This window comes from Canis aureus, chromosome 16 (genome assembly GCF_053574225.1).
Source record: "Canis aureus isolate CA01 chromosome 16, VMU_Caureus_v.1.0, whole genome shotgun sequence".
Taxonomy (NCBI): domain Eukaryota; kingdom Metazoa; phylum Chordata; class Mammalia; order Carnivora; family Canidae; genus Canis; species Canis aureus.
Genome location: NC_135626.1, coordinates 42,208,344 through 42,235,864, shown reverse-complemented (window position 1 = coordinate 42,235,864; position 27,521 = coordinate 42,208,344). Strand labels below are relative to the sequence as shown.

General features: G+C 57.0%; 2 protein-coding genes and 1 long non-coding RNA gene across 5 annotated transcripts; 2 read left to right on the top strand and 1 right to left on the bottom strand.

The window, feature by feature from the left end:
• The first annotated feature begins 40 nt into the window (after positions 1-40).
• ITGA2B (integrin subunit alpha 2b) lies at positions 41-14,104 on the top strand. 3 transcript variants are annotated; one of them, XM_077853517.1, is made up of 30 exons: positions 51-444; positions 1,985-2,106; positions 2,194-2,291; positions 2,396-2,561; positions 2,815-2,864; positions 2,946-2,991; positions 3,093-3,221; positions 3,542-3,589; positions 3,754-3,797; positions 3,935-3,988; positions 4,137-4,189; positions 4,368-4,579; positions 7,072-7,254; positions 7,696-7,741; positions 7,843-7,947; positions 8,030-8,085; positions 8,179-8,330; positions 8,475-8,600; positions 8,999-9,066; positions 9,188-9,335; positions 10,165-10,257; positions 10,529-10,608; positions 10,932-11,012; positions 11,135-11,231; positions 11,332-11,484; positions 11,609-11,734; positions 12,216-12,329; positions 12,546-12,647; positions 12,844-12,960; positions 13,831-14,104. In XM_077853517.1, the coding sequence occupies exons 1-30, from the start codon at positions 110-112 to the stop codon at positions 13,882-13,884; spliced, it is 3,258 nt and encodes a 1,085-aa protein (XP_077709643.1). In that variant the 5' UTR covers positions 51-109; the 3' UTR covers positions 13,885-14,104. The 3 variants fall into 3 exon arrangements, with proteins under 3 accessions (XP_077709644.1, XP_077709646.1, XP_077709643.1); XM_077853518.1 differs by lacking the exon at positions 12,216-12,329 and having other exon boundaries at positions 41-444; XM_077853520.1 differs by lacking the exon at positions 7,072-7,254 and having other exon boundaries at positions 48-444.
• Positions 11,876-17,059, bottom strand: LOC144286708 (uncharacterized). Its single transcript, XR_013354640.1, has 2 exons — positions 16,877-17,059; positions 11,876-13,860 (listed from the first exon to the last, which is right to left on the bottom strand). It is a non-coding gene; the product is annotated as an uncharacterized LOC144286708 (long non-coding RNA).
• A 234-nt stretch (positions 17,060-17,293) lies between these two features.
• On the top strand, positions 17,294-27,458 carry FAM171A2 (family with sequence similarity 171 member A2). The gene is made up of 8 exons (XM_077853521.1): positions 17,294-17,461; positions 20,704-20,931; positions 21,179-21,271; positions 24,044-24,202; positions 24,282-24,461; positions 24,565-24,681; positions 24,801-24,927; positions 25,430-27,458. The coding sequence occupies exons 1-8, from the start codon at positions 17,344-17,346 to the stop codon at positions 26,904-26,906; spliced, it is 2,499 nt and encodes an 832-aa protein (XP_077709647.1). The 5' UTR covers positions 17,294-17,343; the 3' UTR covers positions 26,907-27,458.
• The last annotated feature ends 63 nt before the right edge of the window (positions 27,459-27,521 follow it).

Here is a 27,521-nt window from a genome sequence, read left to right as displayed (position 1 = left end):
GACTTGGAGATAAACTACTCTCAGGAAAAGGGAGGAGTCATGGCTTTCAGCCATCAGCATCCACCCCCCAGGGTGCCCTCACCCTCTTCCTGGCAATCCAAGAAACCATATGGTTCCAGGGCCTGTAGCCCTTTCCTCTGCCTACTGCTCAGCAAGTGAGTTCCAGTCTGATAAGAAAAGCCTTCCTGTGGTGGAGACTGAAAGGAAGAGGAGGCAGCTAGCCCATTCCTGCCCAGGAGATTGTGGGAGAAGGAAGATGGCCAGAGCTGTATGTCCACTTAATGCCCTCTGGCTTCTGGAGTGGGTGCAGCTGTTCTTGGGACCTGGTGCCATCCCTCTAGGCTGGGCCTTGAACTTGGACCCAGTGCAACTCACCTTCTACACAGGCCCCAATGGCAGCCACTTTGGGTTTTCACTGGACTTCTACAAGGACAACCATGGGAGGTAAGGCTGGGGTGAAGTTTGGGTGTTGGGGAGAGAGTTACTATCACTACTTCTGTGAACCCATTTGTGATAGAGGTTGAGCAAAGTGACTTCTAGGCTCTATTCAGACAGTTCTTTTTAGGAATACTGGCAGGAACTAGCTCAAGTAAAGGTGTCAGGGAGGGGCACACATGGAAAGGTGAGCACCAAAACTACAGGAATAACAAAGGGAAGATAAAAGTTGATGCCTTCTTTTTTCCTTCAAGGGTCAGTTGTATGACCTATTCCATCTTTGTTATCTCAAAATACAGAGAGGAGCATGTGTCTTAAATTTACTTGCAAAACTATCTACCTGCCCCCACCTTGCTGTTCTATTCCATGTCCCTCTTCCCCATCAAAATTACAGATATTTGAAAAGAAACAATAGAGCATTAATGGTTGGGATTAGTCAGCTGCGAAATCAGACTTCCAAGATTAGAATCCTGGTTCCTTCTCTTTATTGTAACTACCCTGCACTACTTATTGTGGTAGATGCTGTGATGCCCACCTCTGGGGAGTGGGAATGGCAGACAGCCTTCAACTATCTGACTCTTAGGGAATTTCCTTTGCTGAAGAGAGTCACCTCCCCCAAAGTCAAGTCTTTTCCAATGGAACCTACAATCAATGACTGATCAATGAGGAGTGTGGAGGGAGGTGTAAGGGTCTGATGTTCTCACCTCAACTTGGGACTGTTCTGAAGGGTCCTTTTTTTCTGGAGCTCTAGCTCCAGAGCTCCCAGGATGTTGCCTCATGGCTGTCAATGGGTCTGGATCTGCATTTGACCTCTTTCTCTGCCCACTCCTGCTTCTCTCCCTTTCTAAATACTGGCCTCATAGGCATTACTTAAACATCCTGCAAGCTAAAAGAAAATTATAGCATTTTTTTTTTTAGTACTTGTTAAGCATTACTTGGCTGGCACCACGCAAAAATGTCCCTCATACCTTGATTTCATTTACTTCTGACATTGGTTGGTATTGTTCCCAATTTATATATGGTAGAGCTATGATTTGAACCTAGATCTACTAAAGTCTTTGGTGTTATCAGTATCCCACTTTAGAGGTGGCCAGTAGTTTCCCTAATCCTTCACCATTAAAACTAGCTCTTAGGAAAGCATCTGGTAACAGTATTCAGTTCTAGGAAGCATGTAAACCCCTGACTTTTGGTGTGGGGCGCAGAAGTGAAGGATATGGAATTGGAGGGTGTGCAGAGCTTAGGAGGTCTTTTTCAGCAAGGATACAAACTCTTCATATTCAAATCAAACCAAAAGGTTATATAATACCAGCTTTACCGTTAACTGGCTAGATTACTTTAGGCACGTGGTTTCCCCACTGGGAGACGGTTTCATTGACAGTAAAATGAAAAGATTGGCCTCCATGGTCTGTGATGTCTCCTTGAGGGAAGACGATCCAGTGCCTTCCCAGGCACACAGCCCTTCCGGGTAGTGCTCTCAACACAGGCACCAGGGCAGGTGCTACCTCGGCATCTGCTCTGCGCCGCACTCACCCAGCTTTCCTACGCGCAGAGTGGCCTTCGTGGTAGGCGCCCCGCGGACCCTGGGCCGCAGCCAGGAGGAGACGGGCGGCGTATTCCTGTGCCCCTGGAGGGCCGAGGGTGGCCAGTGCACGTCGCTGCCCTTTGACCTCAGTGAGTCCTGCGCAAGGAGGGCAAAGGAGGGGCCACCCGGAGCTTGGGCAGCCTGGCTTCAGCGCCCACCCTTCTTATGCTCTCCAGATGACGAGACCCGACACATAGGCTCCCACACCTTCCAAACCTTCAAGTCTCGGCAAGGACTGGGGGCGTCGGTCGTCAGCTGGAACGACAACATTGTGGTGGGCGCCACGGAACGGGGAGCAAAGAGCAGTCGGGGGCAGGGACACGTGGGCGGGGATCCCGAGTCCCGCCGATTCCCCACTCTCCTTTGGCCCTGCTCCAGGCCTGCGCCCCCTGGCAGCACTGGAACGTCCTAGAAAAGACCGAGGAGGCCGAGAAGACGCCCGTAGGTGGCTGCTTTGTGGCTCAGCTCCGGAACGGCCACCGCGCGGAGTACTCGCCGTGTCGGGCTAACACCATGAGCTCGGTTTATGTGAAAAATCGGTTTAGTGAGTTCGGCTCCCTGTTTTGTTTCCGCCCGCTCAGGGCCACTTAGCTCCGCCCTCAGCACCTCCCCAGGAGCCGCCCAGTCCCCGGCTTTCGGTCCCGCATTTCCCCTAGGCCCAGCTCCTAGTCCCACCCCGCCTCGCTCTGCTTGGGGGCCGCGCCTGTAGGTTACCCCGTGGCCCCGCCCCGGCCCCGCCCCGGCCCCGCCTCTGCCCCGCCCCGCCCCTTCGCTGACCCCTCCCCTCCCTCCTCTAGACCAAGACAAGCGCTATTGCGAAGCGGGCTTCAGCGCTGCGGTCACTCAGGCGAGTGGGGAGCACTAGCGGCGTGGGGGGGGGGGGCTTCCAAACACGGCCCCCCCCTCACTTCCAGGGCTTCCCTTTCAGGCTGGAGTGCTGGTGCTTGGGGCCCCCGGCGGCTATTTTTTCTTAGGTACGTGCCCATCTGTACACTTCACACCCTTCTCTCGGCCTGGGGAGACCGGGAGACCGCAGGCGTCTGGGCCCCCACACCCGCTGTCCCTCGCGCCGTAGGTCTCCTGGTGCGGACGCCTATTAACAATATCATCTCGAGTTACCGCCCGGGCACCCTGTTGTGGCACGTGTCCTCCCAGAGCTTCACCTACGACTACAGCAAGCCAGAGTACTACGACGGCTACCGGGGTAACACTGGCACCCCCCTCCTAGGCCTCCCAGCCCTCTGAGAATCGCCGCCCACCCCGCGGGTCAGGTCCTGAGGCGCCTCCACCCTCTGGTCCCTCGGCATCCCCGCCACCGCCAACTCCCATTTGCCCCACCTTGCCTTTCCCACCCCGGATTAGCTGCGCAGCCCCGGGCTGACCTTGGCTTCTCGATGGCCTGTTTTCCCATCTACACAATGCAGGGTTTGGACTGGGTGGTCTCTGGGTCCCCCCTTCTTCCTTGCCCATGGCCTTCTCGCTGCTTCGCCCTCCCAGAAAGATTAATTCGTGCTGTCTCTTCAGGGTACTCTGTGGCTGTGGGCGAGTTCGACGGGAATCTCAACACTACAGGCAAGAAATCCATTTCGGGGACAAAGGATAGGGAGCCCCGCCCGGGGAGGAGCGCCTCCAAGCCCCGCACCGCACCAAAGTCTCCCCCGGGTTACAGAATCGCGGGCGGGAGGGTCGGTGGTAGGGTCGAAGGACCTCATTCACTGGGGTCTGGCTCTCCCCAGAGTATGTCCTCGGTGCCCCGACCTGGAGCTGTACCCTAGGAGCGGTGAGTGCCCCCTGTCCCGCCACTCGGCATCCCAAGCCTTCGACCCCACTCCTCAGCTTCAGGAGCCCCTTTCTCACTCGGAACGGGAGGCTGTCCTGGGGAGCAGGAATGACGCGCTCCTGTGCTTGTCCGTGCAGGTGGAAATTTTGAACGAGTACCACCAGACGCTGCACAGGCTGCACGGAGAGCAGGTGGAGGCCGGTTCCGGTGGGGGTGGCCGACGCTGGGGAATTGGAGCCCTAGAATGTTCCACGGGGTTTGGGGGTGGGGGGCAATGTGCAAGAGAGGGTGCCTGTCTGGGCGGGGGACGGGGATTCAGTAAGCTTCGTCTTCCTGCAGATGGCTTCGTATTTTGGACACTCGATAGCCGTCACTGATGTCAACGGAGACGGGTGAGGCCCCTACCCGTTTGGGTCCCCCATCACCAGAGGAGTTGCCTGCTCTGGGTCGCCTCCTTTCCTCCCCCACTCCCACGTAACCACCGAGGGGAGCGGGAGGGCGAGAATGGAGCCGGCGAGTTTGGGCTAATCTCCCTAACCCACCCCGTGGCACCGCCCATCCGGCCTGCAGGCGGCACGACTTGCTGGTGGGCGCGCCACTGTTCATGGAGAGCCGCGCCGACCGCAAGCTGGCCGAGGTGGGGCGCGTGTACTTGTTCCTGCAGCCTCGAGGTCACCAGGCGCTGGGCGCCCCCAGCCTCCTGCTGACTGGCACACAGCTCTATGGGCGATTCGGCTCGGCCATCGCATCTCTGGGCGACCTCGACCGGGACGGCTACAACGGTAAGGGGCAGAGAGGAGCACCGCTTGCTTCAGACTGGTTAACAGCCAGAACCAAGACCGCCGATTTGACCAGAGGGCAGCCAGAGCGGGGAAGGGCTTTTCTCTGGAAGAGTTGAATGGGACCAGTTTGTTTGCATTGGTCCAGGCAAGAGATGGTGACCACCTGGATGTGAATGTGGTCAGTGGAGTTAGAGATGGGGTGATGTCACAGATATTTAGTAGCTGGACTATTAGGACTTGATGGGTGAGTGGGTGGATGTGGAGTTAGAGAGAGGAGTTGGAAGGGATAGTGTTGATGCCTTCACGGCCTGGAGCTCAGTCTGGGTGGGGGTGGGGATGGCGGGCGGTGGGGATCAGCAGTTCAGCTCTGGGCCTGTTTGACCTTGAGGGGCTGGGGAGCATCAAACCCACGGCCAGAGAAGGCGTGTGCCTTCCCCATTCGCACCAGATAGGCGCTTGGAAAGGGTAGATGAGATCGCTGCACCTGTGAAATGAGAAGAGGCAAAGGATAAAACCCTGGGGAGCAAGAGCATTTAGGGGACCCTCAAAGGAAGTGAGTCTAGAAGGGAGACAGGAATGTCCAGAGAAGTAGGAGGGAAACCAGGAGATCTGATGGCCCAGAACTAAAAGGAAAAGAGTGCTCTGAGCAGGAGGAAGGGGGTCAGTGGCGCCAGATGCTGCTGAAAGGCATAATTAGATGAGGCTGGAGAACTATCCATGGGCTTTAGCAAGAAGGAGACCATTGGTGACAGTGACACTGATTCAGGGCTGGGTAAGGACAGAAGTCAGGATGCCATGGGGCAAGGTATGAATGAAAGTGAAGAATTGGAGGCAGTGAGTGTAGAAATGTCTTTCAACCAGTTTGTGAAAGAAGAAAGAAAAGATGATTCCTGAAAGGAGATGAGGGCCAAGGGAAGGTTATTCTAATTTCAAAGCATATGGAGTAGGTCGAATGTGGAGAAAATGATCCTGCGGGGGGGGGGGGGGGGGGGTGGTGGTGAGAGAAGGAAGCCCAAGGAAGGTCCCTGTGATGCTCTGAGGGGTAGGCGGGGTTGGGATATTTAGGGTAAAGGAGTTGGGGAAAGTGAGTTCAGATTTATAGCACGACAGTTGGGCTACTTCTCTTTGTGAAGGAAGTAGGGGGCTGGGAGCTTGACAGAATGAAGAAAGTTGGAAATAAGTGCTGAGCAGAGTGGGAGAGGGGGCCGAGCAGAACTCCCCCAGGATGGCTGGGAAGCACCTGGTTCCCTAGCACAGATGGATGGTCAGGAGTCCCTGAGGCCCAATCTGCTGAGGTCTGGCCAGGCTTGCTGAGGACTGGCAATGGGGTAAGATGGCAGAGGATATGACCAGGGTGATCGAATGGTCAGAAATAAGTGAAGAGATCAAGATGCCAAAGATCAAGAGAGGGGAGGCCCAGAGTCTGGAGACAAGACTGGTCAGGGTAGACTTATTTGGATGAATTCTGTGTAACTCAGTCAGAAAAATCAATAGATTTTTCTTAAGATTTTATTTATTTATTTGACAGAGAGAGCACAAGTAGGCAGAGCAGCAAACAGAGGGGGAGGGAGAAGCAGGCTCCCCATGAGCAGAGAGTCCAATACAGGGCTCAATCCCCAGGGCCCTGGGATCATGACCTGAGCCAAAGGCCAATGCTTAACTGATGGAGCCACCCAGGTGCCCCTCAATAGATTTTTAAAAGGAAAAAAGGTACATAGAAAACAAAATCAGAAGACAAAGGAAAGACAGTTATAACCTATATATAAAAGATCTTAATTCCTGTCACATGTAAAAAACTTACAACTTAATAAGTTTATGATGATTAACAAATGCATTTTCAAGAGTGATCTTAAAAGTTATTAGTGATGACAACTCCACAGAATTAAATAGGATGAAGAGAGACACCTAGATGGCTCAGTTAAGCATCAGACTCTTGATTCTGGCTCAGGTCATGATCTCTGGATCAAGCCCCCAGTTGGGCTCTCTGCTGGGTGTGGAGCTTGCTTGGGACTCTCTCTCCCTCTCCCTCTGCTCCTCCCCACTCACAAACGCACATCCATTCTCTCTCTCTCAAATAAATACAGTCTAAAAAAAAAAAAAAAAAAGAAAGGAAAAAAGAAATGGGGTGAAGTTCCCTAGGGGAATAGGAGGCCACTACTTAATCTTGGTCGTGGTTATTTAACCTTCTGGGACTCAGTTTTTTCATCTAAAATGGGAATCATAGTGTCTAATTTTCAGGATTAAACAAAATTATGTCAATATGTTTTCCTCAGTAGATACCAAGGGCTGCTATTGTCTTTATAATAACTCTACTTGATGGGTCTCTTTTGTACTCAGTTGTAAAATCCTGGAGGGCAGGGCAGCTGCTTTCTTGACCCCATCCCTCTGCTGGTCCCCTGGGATCTGCCAAAGTGGGAGCTCTGGGCCACCTGGATACCAAACAAAAATTGGAGAAAATTATAGCAAACAGCCCTTTCTGTTGCTCCTTCCAGATGTTGCAGTGGCTGCCCCCTACGGAGGTCCCAGTAGTCTGGGCCAAGTGCTGGTGTACCTAGGTCAGAGTGAGGGGCTCAGCTCACGCCCCTCCCAGATCCTGGACAGCCCCTTCCCAGCAGGCTCTGGCTTCGGCTTCTCCCTGCGAGGTGCCACAGACATCGATGACAATGGATACCCAGGTGGCCCTAGAATGCCTCCAGCTAGCCAAGAGGGGCTCTCGGGCATTAGATGGAGATAATGAAAGACACAGTCAGGGGTCTATGCCCCGCTGAGTGTTCTGATCCTTCTGGGAGGTCAGGGGAGGCCAGGGGAGGCCAGGTCACAACTCCAGTGGGGCGGGCTGCCCAGGTGACTCAGCAGTTTAGCACTGCTGAAGCCCAAGGTGTGATCCTGGAGACTTGGGATAGAGTCCCATGTCAGACTCCCTGCATGGAGCCTGCTTCTTCCTCCACCTGTTTTTCTGCCTCTCTCTCTCTCTCTCATGAATAAATAAATAAAATCTTTAAAAAAAAAAAAAAAAAACTCCAGTGGGGCAAATAGTGTGGGAAACCCCGGGAAAGATGAGATGAGGACCTATTGCCTCCTCTAACTGCTGATTCTGACCTCTCCAATATCTTTAGACCTACTGGTAGGAGCTTATGGGGCCAGCAAGGTGGCTGTGTACAGGTGAGCGCTGGCTCCAGGGGCATGGTCAGGGAGTGTCCCCACCATCAGAGGATCCTGGGCCAAGAGGACCCACAACATCAAGCCTCGCCCTGTCCCACCAGAGCTCAGCCAGTGGTGGTGGCCAATGTCCAGCTGCTGGTACAAGATTCACTGAATCCTGCTGTGAAGAACTGTATCCTGCCTCAGACCAAGACACCAGTGAGCTGGTGAGGAGACAGGGGGCACAGGCCGGGCAAGATTTGGGATCTTGAAGGGCCCTACCCCTGAGCTCAACTCATATATTTGCAGCTTTAACATACAGATGTGTGTGGGAGCCACTGGGCACAACATTCCTCAGCAGCTGCGTGAGTGTCATTGTGGGGACAGAAGGGAGTTGGGTCTGGGCTCATCTGGAAACTGGCCACAGAGACCCTGACCCTTCCTGTTTGCCCTGCCAGCCCTAAATGCCGAGCTGCAGCTGGACCGGCAAAAGCCCCGCCAGGGCCGGAGGGTGTTACTGCTAAATTCTCAGCTGGCGAGCAGCACCCTGCATCTGGACCTGGGCGGGAGGCACAGCCCCATCTGCCACACCACCACCGCCTTCCTCCGAGTACACCCAGGCTGGGGATGGGAAGGGTTGGGTGTGCAGGCCTGTTTATCCAGCCCTTGGGCATGAGCTGGGTGCTGTGGGTTGGGGGGTGGCCAGTGGGACATGTATGGCAGGCGTGTGGTCCGACTTTTGTCCCCTCCCTAGGATGAGGCCGACTTCCGGGACAAGCTGAGCCCCATTGTACTCAGCTTGAACGTGTCGCTACAGCCCAGGAAGGATGGAGTAGCCCCTGCCATTGTGCTGCATGGAGACACCCATGTCCAGGAGCAGGTGGGGGTGGGCAGGAACAGGCAAAAGAGGTGCGGGACCCCTGCCAGAAAGTCAGGGTTAGGGTTAGTGTCCAAGTCAGTAAGGCGAATCCCAAAACCTTGATATCACTTCTCATCTCTGATGTCACTCTAAACCCTAATGAAAACCCCCAAATCTCAAAATTCTCTCAATCCTGATACAAGTCCCATGTGTTGTGGATGTCACTTCTAAACTCTGACAAGCCTATAAACCCTGATGTCACCATCATAACATGATCCCAAACCCTGATGCAAATCCCAAAGCCATGATGTCAGCCCCAAACTCCTTTTTAGTCTCAGAACTTTGTTAGAAGTTCCTGATGTGACCCCCAAAATTCACATGTACCCAACTCACCACACACCTTGATTTGCCTCTTCTAGACTCGCATCATCCTAGACTGTGGGGAAGATGACCTGTGTGTGCCCCAGCTCCAGCTCACCGCCATCGTGTGAGGCCATTTGCCCCATGACACCCCTTCGCCCCCTGGGGCCTGATACTCTGTCCTCGCCCCCTTCCCAGACCCTGGGCCTGGATCCAGCCTTCTCTGCTTCACTCCTTTCTCCCCATAGGATGGGCTCCCCACTCCTCATTGGAGCCGATAATGTACTGGAGCTGCAGATGGATGCGGCCAATGAGGGCGAGGGGGCCTACGAAGCAGAGCTTGCTGTGCACCTGCCCCCAGGTGCCCACTACATGCGGGCCATCAGCAACATTGAGGTGATGCTTCACTTTAGGGGCATTACCATGGACCTGGGAGGTGCAAGAGCATTGGCTCTCATTTTCCACCTGAGAGCCCCAACTTCTCTTCCACATTGTAGTAAAAACTGTGATTTTTTTTTTAATTTGGAAAAGGAGTACTTACTAATAGCATAAAATCCGAGGACTATTATAAAGCCCAGACCAAAAATGGCTCAGGAATTAATGTCAGCAGGAACTTGTGTTAGAAGGACTGTGTTAATGGGAACTCTGTTAGCATTTGAAAGGAAGGTGGACTTCCTTTGGGTCTTTTCTCTCAGTATAGACAGACACTTACATGGGCATTATTTACTTTTTTATTTTGTTGATCACAGTAGTAGTAGTTTATCACAATGGGATCATGCTCTATGTAATGTTTTGTGTTTTTTATTTTCAAAAATGTCATTGAAAATAATAAGGTGCTCTAGAGAATGTGACGTCCCTCAAGTCCCTCAATCTCCCATCCTAAGAAGAGTCCCTCTCGACCCTAGCCCACAAGTCTCTTCCAGGCTTTCCAAGGGATCTTACATATATATGGGATACTCCAACCATCTTTTTTCTTTTTAATATTTTATTTATTTATTTATTTATTTATTTATTTATTTATTTATTTGAGAAAGAGAGAGATCACGAGTGGAGAGAGAGGCAGAGGGAGAGAGAGAAACAGACTCCCGCCTGAGCAGGAAGCCTGATGTGGGGCTCGATCCCAGGACCCCTGGATCATGACCTGAACCAAAAGCAGATGCCCAATTGACTGAGCCACCCAGGTACCAAACCAACCATCTTCTTTCTTGAAACTATCTCCCTGAAGGGCTTTGAGAGACTCATCTGTAACCAGAAGAAGGAGAATGAGACCAAGATAGTGCTGTGTGAGCTGGGTAACCCCATGAAGAGGAACGCCCGGGTGAGACCCCAAGGCATGGGTGCTGGGTCCACTCCACCAGGGACTCATACACAGCCAAGTTTTAGGGGTCAGGCTTGGAGTCCTATAGCTCTGGGCTGGAATTCTGGTCCTCACACTCCCTGTGTTCTTGAGTGAGTGGCTTTCCCTCTCTCAGTGGGCTTCTGAGGTAATGATGGGGATGTGGAGGATGGGAACCAGAGGTCACATGCAGGACAGGGCTGCCCAGAGTGGGCATCTGGGCCATGACTTTGCCCCCCACCCCATCTCTCAGATAGGAATCACCATGTTGGTGAGTGTGGAGAACCTGGAAGAGGCTGGGGAACATGTGTCCTTCTGGCTGCAAATCAGAAGGTACTAGACTGGGAAACATTCCTAGCCACCACCCTTCCCCTAGCTGATCCCGCTGCAGACACCCTCAGATGCCCTCCTTCCAGAAGGGTCTTCTGGGATGCCCACTCTTCAGACTTCCCTGTTCCCTTTCTTCCCCCAAAGCCTTGTTTCTGAGTCTTGGAGCCCTAGAAGAAGGTCTATCCCAGGTCTAACTTCAGTGTGGCATGCCGTTTGTGGAGTTAGCACTTCCTGAGCACTCTGAAACTCTGGCCCTACCCCTAGAGAGTTCTGCCATTCACTGGGCTGGGTCCCTGACCTGCGCATCCTTATACCCTCCCTTCTAGCAAAAACAGCCAGAATCCGAACAGTGAGGCTGTGCTGCTGGATGTGCCAGTGCGGGCAGAGGCCCATGTGAAGCTAAGAGGGTGAGACCTGGGGTAGATCAGGGAGGTGGCAGGCACAACCCTAAGGTTCAGAGGGCCTTGGGGGAGCCCCTACAGGCAAGTCAGGTGATCGAGCTCACCCTGAGGGATTCGGGCCCCTGCAGGAACTCCTTTCCAGCCTCTCTGGTGGTGGTGGCAGAAGAAGACAACAGGGAGAACAGCTCAGAGAGCTGGGGCCCCAAAGTGGAGCACACCTACGAGGTGCGAAGGACCTTCTGGGGCTCAGGCCGGGGTGGGGAGGGACCCATGAGCTAAGCATGGGTGCTGAGCCATCTAACATCCTGCCACCACCACCTGCCAGCTTCACAACAATGGCCCTGGTACCGTAAGTGGCCTCCACCTCCACCTCTGCTTTCCTGGGGAGTCCCAGCCTTCTGACCTGCTCTACATCCTGGACATACAACCTGAGGGGGGACTTCAATGCTCCCCCCAGCCCTCTATTAACCCCTTCAAGGTGAGAGGCTGAGTGGAAGAAAGAGTTGTGGGTGAGGCCCCCAGCCCGTCAACCAGGGCCCCTCCGGCAGGGTGGGTGGGGAGGTGAGCGGCGCCTGGGACTGACTGCTTCTTTGCCTCCCCAGCTGGACTGGAGGCAGCCTACCCCCAGCCCTTCCCCCACTTCCCCGGGGTATCACAAGCGGGAGCGCAGGCAGGCTTCTCTGCCAGGGTCCAGCCAGCCCTCTGGGCTTCAGGATCCAGTTCTCCTGGTGAGCAGACTCTGTGGTCTCCAGCTGAGGCCTCCCTGGGACAGGGGACAGAGGCGCTGAGAGGCAGGGAGAGGGGCTGTCAGTGTGATGTGGGCCATGGGTGGGCCACCTTGGTCCCCCGGAGTACTCTAGGTGAATATGCAGGGTGGGGCTGGTCTTGTGTCTGGGGCCTGGTGGGGGTACTTGAATTTTCAAAGGTTCCCAGTACCTTAAAGACAAAGAAGAAATGTCAAAGCAGAGTTACAAAAATTCTGAGTGTTGAACACTGTGGGATGGCACCCTTCTTCCTGCCCTTTCTCTGCATCTCTGGGACCGTGTGAGCAGACTCATTTAGAGATAATGTCGGAAGCTTGAATCTGAGGCCCTTCCTGAGGGGGAGGCCCGAGCTTCCTGCCCCCTAGCCCCTTTCTGTTGCTGGGTCCTTGGGGTGATCAGGGGTGAGGAGTCAGAGGGCCTGGGGACCAGTGACGTATCCCCTTAGAGCTGCAAGTCGGGGCCGCATACAGTGGTGCAGTGTGAGCTGCAGGAGATGGCGCGAGGGCAGCGAGCCATGGTCAAGGTGCTAGCTTTCCTGCAGCTGCCCAGCCTCCAGCAGGTGAATGGGCTGCCGGTGGGTGGGGCTTTCTGGGGGTGGGGGCCAAGCTTTCTCCCCAGAGAGATGGGGCCACAGGGTGAAGAGGGAAGTGAGGACAAGGCTGACTTTTGAGGGGACAGAATGAGGCCAGGGGGCAGGACTCACAGCAGGGAGGCTGGGGGGTATTCCTGCAACCAAGAGGCCCGTGTAAAGGGCTTTCACTCCCACCCCATTCAGAGGCCGCTGGATCAGTTCGTGCTGGAATCGCAAGCTTGGTTCAACGTCTCCTCCCTTCCCTACGCTGTGCCCTCCCTCAGCCTGCCCAGTGGGGAAACTCTGGTGAGTATGGAGCGGTGGTGGCAGAGGAGAGGCATTCCCCAGGACCCACTGCCTTCCCAAGGATGGGGGAGGGACACCCTGGGGTCTGAGGGGTGGCACAGATAAGTGGCTTGGTTGGCCATCCTCAGCCCACAAGTTTGAGTCTTTGAGAGAGGCAGGTGTCAAGGTGATGGAGAAAACATGGGTTTGCCCTCAGGTGCAGACACACTTGCTTCGTGCCTTGGAGGAGAGGGACATTCCCATCTGGTGGGTGCTGGTAGGCGTACTCGGAGGCCTGCTGTTGCTCATGCTCCTGGTCCTGGCCATGTGGAAGGTGAGGCATGAAGGGAGGGTGGGGTCCCCAGGTGGGCACAGGCTTGGCCCTGCCCTACTTCACAGGGAGGCAGAAAGAGATGGTGACCCAGAGCCCATTCACATCTCCACTATTAGAGTATCATTCTCCAGAAGACATCTTCCAGGGCACAGACCCCTGGGAGAGGTGGCATCTAAAATCCTAAGGCCTTTCAGCCTGTTCCCTACTGAGAGAAAGAGTCACCGAGAGGGAGTCCTGGCTGCTGATGAAGACAGAGCTCAACTCCTGACTCTGTCCTTCTCCCTGAATGAGGTGGGAGGCCCGAGTACGATCCAGACCCCTGCTGGGTCATCCCTCCTTTGCACCAGGTGCTCAAGCCCTGGGAAATCATGGTGCTTTTAGGGAAAATTATGCATTAGGCTTAGAGTCATCAAATACATATCATTTTGTACTTAAGTCACATAGAGACATAGTGGCCAATATTTAAGAAAAATTCAAGGGAGGGGCACTTGGGTGGCTCAGTCGTTGAAGCATCTGCCTTCACTCAGGTCATGATCTCAGGGTCCTGGGATCAAGCCCCACATCAGGTTCCCCGCTCATCGGGGAGTCTGCTCCCTCCTCCTTTCCCTCTGTCCGCCTCCCCTGCTTGTGCTTGCTCTCTCCCTCTCAAATAAATAAATAAACTTTTTTAAAAATTCAGAAGAAAAATACCAAATTTTTAAAAAAGTAACTTGTGCCATGAATTATCTCGGAATGAGGAAGGCCTCCCTTTGTGCACGCAGTGGGATCTGATTCTGTGCTGGTCCAGGGAGAAGACCTCGTAACTGGCCACTTTCTAGCATACTTCTTCAACTGATCATCTTTATACCCTGTTTCCGGCCTCTTCTGCAGGGCGGCTTCTTCAAGCGCAACCGGCCACCGCTAGAAGAAGAGGAGGAGGAGTGATGGAGCAGCTCACGCTCTGTCCTAGGAGGAAGGCTGGGGACCTGCCTGCTCTGCCCTTTCTTCAGTGTGCGCCCCCCAGCTCTGCTCACCCACGGGTTGGAGCTGTGCCATGGAGGCCTCCTGATACCCCCCTCTACCTCATCCCCCAGAGCTGGCCACTCCTTTCCCTGCTGCCAAATAAAGAGGCTGAGTCCCAACCCCTGCATCTCTGGGACCCCCAGCATACTGTCTCCTCTTGGGTCAGGGAAGATAAAGGTACCAGGGACAGGTGATGTTAGGAGTGAGGGTCTGGGGCTGCTGGAAGTGTGGGCAGAGGGTGTCTCTGCCAGGCAAAGGTTGCAAATGACTGTCTTTGGAGAGTGTCTGGGAGTAGAGACTAGGGGTAGAACAGAGGAGAAAGGGTGGCAGGCCTGCAGGTGAGACAAGAGGGGGATGGGGTATCTGGAGGTTGGAAGCATTACAGAAGGCAGGCTGGTCCCTGGTGGACAGCTTTAAATATTTTTGTTTTGTTTTGTTATAATTTCAAAGGGATAAGCCTCAAGTTGACCCGGGATTCAGGAACATAACCAGCTCTCCCCACTTCCTTTATTTATTTATTTATTTATTTATTTATTTATTTATGACAGAGAGAGAGAGAGAGAGAGGCAGAGACACAGGCAGAGGGAGAAGCAGGCTCCATGCAGGGAGCCCAATGCATGACTCGATCCTGGGGCTCCAGGATCACACCCTGGGCTAAAGGCAGGTGCTAAACCGCTGAGCCACCCAAGCATCCCTCCTCACTCCCATTTGAATAAAAAAAAAAAGCCTTTAAAGCTGTGTTCAGAGTGAGGAGGGGGCAAAGGGAGGTTGACTAAGCCCTCAGCCTGAGGAAAGCAGCACTGCACCAGGGAGAGGACAGCAGGCATTGCTGCCCAGCTTACCCTTCTTCCCCAACAAGGAGAAGGCTCTCCAGTTAGGAAGGAGGGTTCCAGGCAGAGAGCTCACAGGACAGCTAGGAGCAGAAGACAACTCTCCCTCTGCCCGCCAAGACTGGAATCCCAGGATAGAAGGTGGGGGGTCCTCCTGGAGTCCTGAGAAATGTGTTGCTTCATGGATTCAGTAAATATTTGTTGAGCACCTCCCATGTGCCCGGTACCATCCGTGTCCTGAGATGGAGCAGTGAAGAAGGCAAAGTACCTGCCCTTGTGGAACTTACATTCAACCAGGAGTTAAAAAGTAAACAAGTAAATAAACATATGGTCAGTGGTGGTCGGTGCTGGGAGTAAAAATAAAAGTCAGGAGATTGTGGGAGAATTGCGTGGGAGAGATAGAGCTGTCAGGGAAGGCCTCTAATGAGGTGAGCAGAGAGATGGATGAATGAGCCAGGTGGCTGCTCAAGAATAAAGTGTTCTGGACAGAAAGAGCAGCCAGTGCAAAGGCCCTGGAACAGGCTTGATGTGTTTAAGTAAAAGCAAGGAGGCCCATGGTCTGGAGTCAGGCACAGGATCCAGATGAGGTCAGAAGTGGGGGCAAGCAGGTAGCGCCTTTTGGCCATGGGTAGGACTTTGGACTAGATTCTAAGTGTTGGGGGAGGCCACTGGTGAGCAGACTTACCTCACAAGAGCTGCTGGTATTTGATTTTACCCAAAGGGATAAAAGGTAAATTTGGAAAAGAAAACAATTTGACATCATGCATGGCAAGTTCCAGAACAGGTTTTTAGTTGGGTGACTTTTCTTAGGAAAAGATTAAGCCGCTGTGATCCTTACACACCAGCCAGATTCCCTCTCCACCCCACCATTGCCGCTTCATAGCCCCAGACAGTTTATCTTGATCCAGCACAGCATTTGGTATTTGCCTTATGGACAAGACAGAAATGCGAGCTGGATTTAAAACTGAATAACTCTGATAAAGCTGAAGGAGACCTCTAGGAGGTTGTTCCAGAGCTCGGTCCTGGCCCTGAGCTGCCTGGTATTGTCCCGAGCCCCTTGAATGGAGGCAGGGAAGCTGCCCTGCACCCGGCAGATGGCTGCTGGCTGTCTGGGAGCTCCAATACAATGGGTTACTGAAGCAGATTCATGGCAGCCCTTGACAGACTGTAAAGTTGGGTTGAAACCAACAAGATGAAATTCACCAGGGATGAGTGCTAAATTCTGTGTGGAGATTGTGAAAAATTGGTTACATAAGAAGAGGACTGGAAAATCTGGTTAGATGGAGATTTGTGAGAAAGAAAGAGAAAGAGGGAGGGAAGAGGAGAGGGAAAGATTAGAAAGAGAGGGAGGGAAGGAGGAGGGAAAGAAGGAAGAGGGAGGGAGAGGGTAGAAAAAGAATCTGGTATCACAAACTCACAAGGTCCCCTTAAGTCAGAAGAGCCAACCAGGGGACCCAACCAGACCCAACCTGCTGTCCTGTGGGGAACCAGGCTCTTGCTCTAGGTATCTAGGGCCCCTTGAGGCGCCACATCGTGAGAAGGAGGAGAGAGCCAGGGAAAACCAAGAGAGGGACACGGAATGACATGAGGATTTAGCCACCCAGAAGCTGAACCATGATGACAACCAGAAACTGGAAAGAAAGAGAGCTCTGCTGGGGCTAGGGCAGGCTTCAGATGTGGGGTTCAATGGCTGAGGAAGAAGGCCAAGACTGCCATCATGAGCCAGTACCAGTGGGACCCCTGGTGATTCTCGCAAAGGCCGCTGGCATCTTTAGAAGAAATTTCCTAAGCATTATGACTGTCCAACAATGGATATTATTACCGGAGTGGAGGTGAGCCCCCACTTTTCCCTGGACCAACACCGGCCCCATTGATGGCGCCCCTGCTCCTGTCAAGCATATGCTAGATGCTTTACATCATGATCTCATGTCATCGTGAGGACAGCCCCACGAGCTAGAGACTATTACAATTCTCACTTGAAAGAGGGGGGAGACCAGAAGGCGAAGTCACTTGCTCACGGCCCAAGAGGCAGAAGCTAGACCCGCTGACCAGCTCCCACTGCGTGGGGGTTTGTGCGGACAGACCTGGGCAGTTCCTACACTTTTCGGAGACGCTCGTGACCCTACTGCCTCTTTGAGCGTATGGTCAGCAGTTGCTTTTCCTCCCAAATTCTGCACCAAATTCCGAGGGCTCCGGACCTCCAAGCGCTCGGGTCGATCGGCCCCTCTCCGTGGCAGCCGTCGCAGCTCGGGGTCTGGCAGCGCAGGGTGGGGGCCGCAGGGTGGGCTGAGCGCCCGCTGCGCGGGCGGGCGGGCGGGCGGCGCGCGGAGCGGGGCAGCGAGGGGGCGGCGCCCCGAGGTCTGCGGGGTGGGGCGCCGCCTGCAGGGGGCGCTGGCGGCGGCTCCGGGCGGAGACAATCGCGCCGAGCGGCCGCCGCAGCCAGAGCGGGAGCCCGAGCGGCGCGGCGCGGCGCAGAGCTGGGGCTGAGCGGGGCCGGCCGAGCGGGGCCGGGCGGGAGCCATGGGCCGCTAGGGCCCGGCCGAGCCCCGCGATGCCGCCGCCGAGTGGCCCCAGCGTCCTCGCGCGGCTGCTGCCGCTGCTGGGGCTGCTGCTCGGCGGCGCCTCCCGGGCTCCCGGCAAGTCGCCGCCGGAGCCCCCCAGCCCGCAGGGTGAGTCTCGGCCGAGAGGGGCAGCGATCGCGGGCCTGCGCCCCCTCGATGTGGCCCCCGCCCGCCAGCTCCCTCGTCTCGGCGCTCGTGAATCGGGGGTACTCTGTTCCCTGGGCTGGGGTGGGGGCAGCCAGCGACTTGGGGTCGGCGCTTACGGGGGAGAGGGGGGAGGGAGAGGGCGACGGCCGGGGCGGGGGTCTCGAGGAGACACAATGGGGAGAGCGGGGGTCCCCAGGCTCCGCGCTGCCGCCCCCTCTCGCCTTGTTTTTCTCTCTCCGGGTCCGCGAGGCGCTGCTGCCTGAGCCATTGTCTACCGGAGACACCCGCCCAGGGGCGGGCTGGGGCGGGCGCCCGCTCCGCAGCCCCCTGCGGGTTCCCCGCTGCCGACCCGGCCGGGGTGGGGGCGCCAGCCCGGCTGCCACCTCGGACCCGGACGGGGGCTGGGCGCCCCGAGCCGGGCTGGAAGGGGGGAGGGGGCGGGGGGGCGGGGGGGGCGGATTGACTCTGCTCGAATGGGGTTCTTCGCCCTGGAGCCTGACAGCCCCCGGCCGGCCCCCCCAGGTTCAGGATTGGGGGTGTACCAAAGAAGCGCTGTCAGCCCTCGAGGGGGGAGGGGCTGCAGTTTGGGGGGGTCTGGAGAAGGGGGTACGCGGTGCTTCCCAGCCAAAGCGCATGGCAGGGCTGTGGTGGCGGAGCCATGCTGGGCTGGCTGGCTGGCTGTGGGCTGCGCCGGCGGGGCGGGCAGGTGCCTGGGTCCCTCCAGCGGACCTCCGGCCACTCCTATCCCCAGCCTGCCCCCAGCGCACCCCCTCCTCTTCTAACCTCTCCCTCGCGGTGAAACGGAGCCTCCCGGCGCCTCCCGGCCCAGGTGGGTGTGTGAGGTGGGGGTGGGGCGGGCTCCTGCAGCGGGCGAGGGGGGAGAGCTAGACCGTGGCTCCCTTCCGACGCCTGGGGTCTCAGGGCCTCGCCCACTCCAGCCCCGCGCCCACCTTCCAGCCTCCTGCCCACCACCCCGGCGCGCTTCCCTCTACCGCCTCCGGGCCCCATCCCTGCCTGAAGCAGTGCTCTCCGCTCTTCGCCTCCCCACCAAGGAGCTGACAGGAAAAGCAGGGTGGGGGGGGTGTCTGGTTCAGGGAAGTGGGGTCCGGATGAAGGGAGGGGGGTCGGATTTCCTCCTGGAAGGAGGCAGGGCTGAAGCCAGGAGAGACGGATGCAAGTAGGGAATGTCAGGCTTGAGAAATGGGGAAGGCTCAGCTCTGGCCTCAGTCTTCCCTGCTCTCTGTGGGAGGAGAGGAGGCTTTGATGGGTAGGAAGGGGCCCTGGTTTCTCAAAAAGCCTTTCCTGCAAGTCCTGTACCCCAGGGGAGGGGGCCCGGGGAATTGACTGGAAGAGAGTCAGGATGGGAGGCTCTCACTGGCTGAGAGCCCAGCTTGAGGGGAAGGGGATGGAGAAGCTGCTAGGCACCTGCTCACCCCTGCCCACCCCTGTGCGGTTCCTTGGGCCCCCTCCCCTCCCTGAGGCTCTGGCCCTGGAACCCTGAGCATTCCTTCAAATGACCATATTCCAGACTCCTGGGTCCTCTCTTCCCAGCTGCTCCATCCAGCTGCTCCTAGCCTGGGCAGGGGTGGGGAGTAGCCAAGCCCCTCTAGCTTCTCAGCATTCCTCCTGGGTAGTGGTGGAGGAGGGGCAGGGAGATTGGCCGCTCCTGGGAAAACCAGAGTAGGAAAGAGTTGAGTGTGTGCAGCCCCCCTGCCAAGTTGGACTTTGGCCTGGGAGGGGTGTGGGAGGTGGGTTCAGGCGAACAGCTGGATGGGATGCCAGGCCCAGGCGTGGCGCTGGCCCTGGGGTTGGAAGCCTGAGATCCGACACCTGTCACTGCTGAGCGTCAGGCTCCACACCCAAGCCCCCCTGACCTCCCGATGCCCTGCTGCCCTGAGCTCCAGGCTCTTCTTTCTGTACCTGGATTTGCCCTTTATCTGTAAAATGGGCACTGAGCCCATTCGTCACCTGCCTCTGGGCCCTGTACTGAGGCCCCTGTACCTTTCTAGGCATGGACATATCCTCCTATTATTAGCAGCAAGGTAGGGGTGAGGCAGGTTCTTGAGGGTGGAGCCATGCTCAGCGGGAAGAGGTAGATGGTACCAAGGATCAGAGAGGCTGCCCGGGGAATCCATGAGAACAGCTCCAGGCCTGGTCCCTACCGGGTCACCCCATCTGAGATCAGGACACCTGCCGGTCCGTCCTGGCCAAACTATCCTGGGGCCAGGGGCAGAGGCAGCTGGAAAGCAAAAGACCTGGACTTCCCTTCGCAGCCCTCTCCACACCAGTTTCCCTTGGGCCTGGGTCGGCCCCCCCAGATCTCCTTCCCCTTGCCAGGGCCCCAGCTCTCTGCCCATCTCCTGGGAGGAATGAGGGCGTTGCCATGGTGACTGACTTGTAGCTGACCAGCTGGGAGGGGGTGGGCAGTACTTGTGAGGGGGAGGGGTCAGGAGGTGCTTGTTTGGGCTTAGGGGTTGGGGTGAGTCCCTAAAGCTGAAAGGAAACAAGCTGTGCAAAGGATTCTGGGAAGAAGATGAGTAAGAGGAATGACCAACTCCCTAGTGTCCCCTTCTCAGCTTTTTCTTCAGGACCCACACTCTGACCCAGCCCCCCGGCAACCCCTCTCATTGGCTGAATGCTGCGCTCTCTCCTCTCCACCTGTGGACCCTTGGCCCTCCACTTATTCCTCCTTTCTCCGCCCTCTTCCCTTTCCCTTCCCTGACACCAGCCCCATGGGGTCCAGTGGTTAAGAATTTGGGTCTAGAGGCAGACTCCCAGGTTTGGATCCCAGGTCTCCCGCCTTAACTGCAGGGCAAATATCTAAATTCTTTGAGCCTCAGCTTCTTTATCTGTAAAATGGGCTCAAGAGCATCTTTTATGAAGTCTGATACATCATTGACTGTAAGATACACCATTATTTCATGTACCAGGAAGAAAAAAACAATACTGCCAATCACAATGATGACCTCATCAGTCAGAGGCACAATGTGAGTTCAGAAATGTAAAAATGTGGCACTTGAAATATGGCCATAGCACCACCATACGCCTCATGCGCTGACATGAGGTTTACACGAGGGCCCTATCAATGCCCTGTCATAAAGCCCTGTCGAGCCTGGGCCCCACAGCCCCCTCCTCTGATCTCGGGACGCCCCCCAGTTCCTCCCCCCTCCCTCCTCACTCTCCTCACCCCATCTTGCCCACAGAGATCCTGATCAAGGTGCAGGTATATGTGAGCGGGGAGCTGGTGCCCTTGGCCCGGGCCTCCGTGGACGTGTTTGGGAACCGGATGCTGCTGGCCGCTGGCACGACGGACTCGGAGGGCGTGGCTATACTGCCCCTCAGTTACCGTTTGGGCACCTGGGTGCTGGTCACTGCTGCCCGCCCCGGCTTCCTCACCAACTCAGTGCCCTGGCGTGTTGACAAGCTGCCCCGTGAGTGCAGGGGCAGGTGGAGGGAGGGGGCAGCAGCTGACCCCATCAGCCCCTTCCCAAAATAGTCTTTGGGGGTGGAGGGGTGGGCCTTTCAGCAGCTGCTGCGGGGCTGGGGGTATGCAGAGGGGGCTGAAGGAAGAGGCAGTCACTGGGATTCACTTGGAGTTGGAGGGAGTGCCTGGCCCTGGGGTTGAAGGGGTGTGTGGGGGGAGCTTTCTCTGGAGCTGATGGGCCACCCCTCCCACAGTGTATGCGTCAGTCAGCCTCTATCTGCTCCCCGAGCGGCCGGCCACCCTCATCCTCTATGAGGACCTGGTGCACATCCTTTTGGGCTCTCCTGGTAAGGCTCGTCTTTTCCCCCCACCTCATGCCAGCTCCTCTTCCTTCCTCTGACTTGGGATAGAGAGCTCCACTCTTGCACATATTAGTGCTGGGTCCCTTTGAGCAAGTCACTTCACCTCTCTGAGCCTTTGTTCATCTGTAAGATGTGGATATTGACAGTCAAATCATCAATTTAAATATATCATCAAATTGGGGATCCCTGGGTGGCGCAGCGGTTTAGCGCCTGCCTTTGGCCCAGGGAGCGATCCTGGAGACCCGGGATCGAATCCCACGTCGGGCTCCCAGTGCATGGAGCCTGCTTCTCCCTCTGCCTGTGTCTCTGCCTCTCTCTCTCTCTCTGTGTGTGTGACTATCATAAATAAATAAAAATTAAAAAACAAACAAAAAAACAAATTGAAGTAGGATTAAATATCAACAAGCATGCAAAAAACAGCACAGAAGGTGGTCAATAAATGTTTATTATTATTGGGGCTTCTCGTGGTTTCTATTCTCCCTCTACTCCTACCATTAGGATTTCTATTCCCTGCCACCTGTTTCATTGGTGGATCTACACGTACTTCTTGTGCACCTACTGGGTGCCTAGCTATGTGAGAGGGCCATCAGAGGGTCATTCCATAGGGACTGAGCAACTCTCAGGTAAAAGGCCTGGAGCAATCCCACAGCAGTCCCCCTCTAGCCTCGGCTTCAGTCTCTGCCCCGCCAACTCTTACTGCGGCACCTGTGCCGTGCCAGGCTTGTGTCTGGTGCTGGGGAACAATAGGAGGGAAGTCTTGTGGAGTTCACGGATAAGTAGGAAGACGGACAAACCGATCACTGCCAACCCTGAACTAATTGCAAAGCAGGCAGAGCAGTGAAGTAGAGGGCAGCAGTCTTCAGCATCGAGACATCCCTCACCTCAGCAGGGCAAGGGAATCAGGGGAAGGGAGCTATGGAGCCTTGTGGGCTCAGGAGTTGAAGGGGGAGCAAAGGCACCTTCACTGGAGATGCAGGGACAGAAGGGGACAGTGAGGGTGCAAGGGATGCTCCAGTCTGGCTCTGCAGGAGGGGTGCCTGCTGCAGACTGATTGAGCTGGCTAGTATGAGGGAGCCACAGTGGGTTTTGGAGACGGAACCCCCTCCCCAACTTATATTCCTAGCTTGAGCCCTTATCTCCAAGTTACTCGTTTGCTCATCTTCATCTCCCTGGTCCTGAACCAGAGGCTTCTAGACTGTCCTTGGAAGTTTCTAAAATGCCTAATGAGGCTGGCTCAGTCAGTAGAACATTCAACTCTTACTCTCAAGGTCATGAGTTCAAGCCCCATGTTGGGCATGGGGCCTACTTTAGAAAATAATAAATAAGTAATAAAATGCCAAATGATCCCTTTGTTGCCTCTTAGCTTAATGGCCTCCTGTGGCTCCCACTGCTTTCAAGGTAAAGCCTAGAGTCTTTCATAAAGCTGACCGTGCCCTATGAGGCCTGCGTGCCATGCAGCAACCTGTGTCCATGGACCAGCATGCTGCCCCGTGCCTCTGGGCCTTTCGGTCACCCGTTCTCCTGGCGGTCCCTTTACATTTTCTTTCCTGGTAGAGTCAGTCTTAGCCTGCAAGATTCCACTGGGCCTTCCCCAGCTGGGTGGGCCAAGCACCCTTTGCTACCTGCTGTTTTAATAGCAAGGTAGGATGAAGAGGGGCTGAGAAGTTGGGCCAGCACCGCACTTCCTGAGCTTCAGTCCGGCTCCAGGATTGTGGCCTTAGGCAAGTCATTAAACTTCTCTGGGCTCCATTTCTGTGTGTTTACCACAAGGTTCATAATGAAAGCACCTATTTCAGGGCTATTGTACTAATTACAGGGGTTAACACAGGAAGCCTGCTCAGAATAGTGTCCAGCGCATCTTAAAGCTTAATATTAGCTACTACCCTATTGTATTGGAATTCTCTTTATACGCCCCCTCCCACCCCAAGGAAGACAGACAGACACACACATCTTAAGCTGTGTAATACAGTAGCCACTAGCAACATGTGGCTAAATGAAAGTTCATTATAAATTTTGAAAAATTTCAAATAAATCCAGTTTCTGAGTCACAGCAGCCACCTTTCAAGGGCTTAAATGGCAGGTGTGTCTAGTGGGTACTGTGTTGTGGGCAGCGCAGAGACCATTTACACCCAACACAGCAAGGAGTTCTGACAGGTGCCCAGATGCACAGCCCTGCACAAGACCGTGAACTTCAAGGCAGGGAATTGTGGACTGTGTATTCTTCACCTTTCTATCTCCAGCACCTGACACAGTGCCCGCCACACACTAGGCAACGGGAATTGTTTGAGGACCTGAACCCTTTCACTGTATAGTTTTTTTTTTTTTAAGATTTATTTATTTATTTATGATAGACATAGAGAGAGAGAGGCAGAGACACAGGAGGAGGGAGAAGCAGGCTCCATGCCGGGAGCCCGACGCAGGACTCGATCCTGGAGTCCTGGGCCAAAGGCAGGCGCTAAACCACTGAGCCACCCAGGGATTCCCTACTGTATAGGTTAATAAGGAAACGGTGTTTCAAAGAGAGCAAGCAACTTGCTCAGGGTCACACACCCAGGACTAGATTTCAGGTCCAAGTCCTTTCCCTGTCAGCATTCTATGAATGCAGTTCTCCCCAAGCCACCACCCTCTCTGACCTTCCCAAATGGCTTAACCTGGTGGCTACTGGGTTAGCTCCCTTCTCAAATATTCGCTTTCTGCTCTGTTCCCTGGGGAAGCTTGTCCCTGGCCAAGCCACAGCAGTCCTGCCTCTCTATCCAGGTGCCCGCTCCCAACCCTGGGTGCAGTTCCAGCGCCGGGCCGCCCGCCTGCCGGTCAGCTCCACCTACAGCCAGCTCTGGGCCTCGCTCACACCTGCCAGCACCCAACAGGAAATGCGCGCTTTCCCTGCCTTCCTGGGAACTGAGGCCTCCAGCTCAGGTAAGCTGCATGTTCCGCATGGAAGGGCGTCCTCCCCACCATCAGGATTTAGCCCTCAGCCCTGTCTCCTTTCCCCCAGGCAATGGCTCCTGGCTAGAGCTGATGCCCCTGGCTGCCGTGAGTGTGCACCTGCTGACGGGCAATGGAACAGAAGTCCCACTTTCGGGCCCCATTCACCTGTCCCTGCCCGTGCCCTCAGAGCCTCGCGCCCTGACTGCAGGCACCAGCATTCCAGCCTGGAGGTTTGACCCCAAGAGTGGTGAGTGCCTTAGGGGGTAGCAGCTGCTGGAGTTTGGGGGAAGACAGTGGGAATTAGATGGGGGGATGGGCATCGAGTTTCACAAAACTCCTGCCTCTCCCAGGGCTGTGGGTACGCAATGGCACTGGTGTGATCCGGAAGGAAGGCCGACAGCTCTACTGGACCTTCGTCTCCCCCCAGCTGGGGTACTGGGCAGCTGCCATGGCTTCCCCCACCGCTGGTGAGAGACAGGGGGACAGCCAGGACGGGGCACAGTGGGGGAAGGGAGGCTGGGAGTGTGGGCTCCTGGAAGGCAGAAGGGCACCCATGCCTGGAAAGCTAAGCCCTTGCCTGGCACAGGACTGGTCACCATCACATCGGGCATCCAGGACATTGGTACCTACCACACCATCTTCCTGCTCACCATCCTGGCAGCCCTGGCCCTGCTGGTGCTCATTCTGTTGTGTCTGCTCATCTACTACTGCCGGTGAGTGCCTCCCCATCGCCCATGCTCCCCTCATCCCAGCAGACTGAGGCCCATCCTAGGTCTTCCGTGGGGCTGGGCACTCGCGCTCCAAGCACGTGTAAAATACAATTCCAATCTTCAAGGCCTTGACAGGAAAAGGCAGCAAATGCACATGCTAGGACCCCAGAAGCAGGTGGCTGGCTGAAGAGAAGTGGGGGGAGAGGAGGCAGGACCTGCAGCCCGGCCCCTCAGAGGGGCTCCTCCCAGGTTCTCGCAGCACCGCCTACGTGTGAAGGAGTGCAGTTCCCCTCAGGGGGACCCAAATGGGAACAGCTGCTGGCTGGCCCTCCCACACTCTTTCTGCAAACCAATCCCAAGGCCCCTCGGGGCTCCCCAGTATTTCTCTCCAGTCCCAGGCATTCCCCCCATCCCTCATCTTGCAACCGCGGGGGTAGGGAGCTGCTCTGGCCCCCACCCTTTCCTGAGGTCGCGGTCCCACCCCCCCCTGCCCAACACCCTCCAGGAGGCGCTGCCTGAAGCCGAGGCAACAGCACCGCAAACTGCAGCTGTCTGGGCCCTCTGATGGTAACAAACGAGACCAAGCCACCTCGATGTCTCAGCTCCACCTCATTTGTGGGGGACCCTTGGAGCCCGCGCCGTCTGGGGACCCTGAGGCTCCGCCCCCAGGCCCCCTGCACTCGGCCTTCTCCAGCTCCCGGGACCTGGCCGCCTCCCGGGACGACTTCTTCCGCGCCAAGCCACGCGCGGCCAGCCGTCCAGCCGCCGAGCCTGGGGGCGCCCGCGGGGGCGAGGGCGCGGGCCTCAAGGGCGCCCGCTCCGTCGAGGGGCCCGGCGGGCTGGAGCCAGGCCTCGAGGAGTACCGTCGGGGCGCCTCGGCCACCCCGGCCTTCCTGCAGGAGCCGCCCTCGCCGCCGCCGCCCTTCGAGCACTACCTGGGCCACAAGGGGGCGGCCGAGAGCAAGCCCCCCGACTTCCTGCTGTCGCAGTCCGTGGACCAGCTGGCGCGGCCGCCGTCGCTCAGCCAGGCCGGGCAGCTCATCTTCTGCGGCTCCATCGACCACCTCAAGGACAGCGTCTACCGCAACGTCATGCCCACCCTGGTGATCCCCGCGCACTACGTGCGCCTGGGCGGCGAGGGGGGCGCCGCGGGGCCCGGCGACGAGGCGGCCCCGGCCGAGAGCACGGGCCCCGGCCCCGCGCGCCCCTTCCCCGCGCCCGACCCCCAGCGCCCGCTGATGCAGAGCCACTCGGGCGCGGGCGGCGAGGGCGGCGGCGGCGGCGAGGCCTGGGGGGGCGGGCGCTCGGCGCCGGTCAGCGGCTCGGTCACCATCCCGGTGCTGTTCAACGAGTCCACCATGGCGCAGCTCAACGGGGAGCTGCAGGCTCTGACCGAGAAGAAGCTGCTCGAACTGGGCGTGAAGCCTCACCCGCGCGCCTGGTTCGTGTCCCTGGACGGGCGCTCCAACTCGCAGGTGCGCCACTCCTACATCGACCTGCAGGCGGGCGGGGGCGGCCGCAGCACCGACGCCAGCCTGGACTCGGGCGTCGACGTGCACGAGGCGCGGCCCGCGCGCCGGCGGCCCCTGCGCGAGGAGCGGGAGCGGGAGCGTGCCCCCCCCGCCGCCCCGCCGCCCCCGCCGCCGCCGCCGCCGCCCGCGCCCCCGCGCCTGGCGCTCAGCGAGGACACGGAGCCGAGCAGCAGCGAGAGCCGCACGGGCCTCTGCTCCCCCGAGGACAACTCGCTGACGCCGCTGCTGGACGAGGTGGCGGCGCCCGAGGGCCGGGCGGCCACCGTGCCCCGGGGTCGGGGCCGCAGCCGCGGGGACAGTTCCCGCAGCAGCGCCAGCGAGCTGCGGCGCGACTCGCTCACCAGCCCAGAGGACGAGCTGGGGGCGGAGGCGGGCGACGAGGCGGGCGACAAGAAGAGCCCGTGGCAGCGGCGGGAGGAGCGGCCGCTGATGGTGTTCAACGTCAAGTAGCGCCCCCGCCCGGCCTGGCGCCGCCCCCGGGCCGGCCCCCGCCCCTCCCGCCCGGCTCCGCCCCCAGGGTGCGCGCGCCGGGGGGCCGCGGGGGCCCTCGCTCTTAGCGCCCCAGTGCCCCCCGCCCTGCCGGGAGAGGTGGCCGGGGCCTGCGGAGCTGTCCAGTGGTACGTGCTGGGTGAGGTCTCGGGAGGGACCCGGGTCAGCCTCCAAGAGGGAGGAGGTGGGAGGGGTCCAGATCCCCATTTGGGAGGTGCTGGGGAAGGAGGGCTGGGTGGGGGGAAGCAGTGCCTGTATAAACGTGGCTGTACATAGAAAGATCTATTGTGGGGAAGCAGGAGGGGCGACCGGGCCTCAGCTGCTAGTGTGAGGGCCGGGAAGGGAGGGGGCCTTCTCTGTGGACCCCCGGGAGGGGAGGGGGTGCTGCTTGCTGACTAGCCCATCTCTGGGCTACAATGTCACAGGGCTGGTGGCTGGGGCGGCTCTGGGGACTAGGGGATCGTGTGATGGGATTGCTGTGGGCAACAGCAAATATAAAACTGGTGAGATTAACTCTGTGTGTGTGTCTTTCTGTGGGGCTGGGGAACACGGACACTGGGTGGGAGCCCTTCTCAG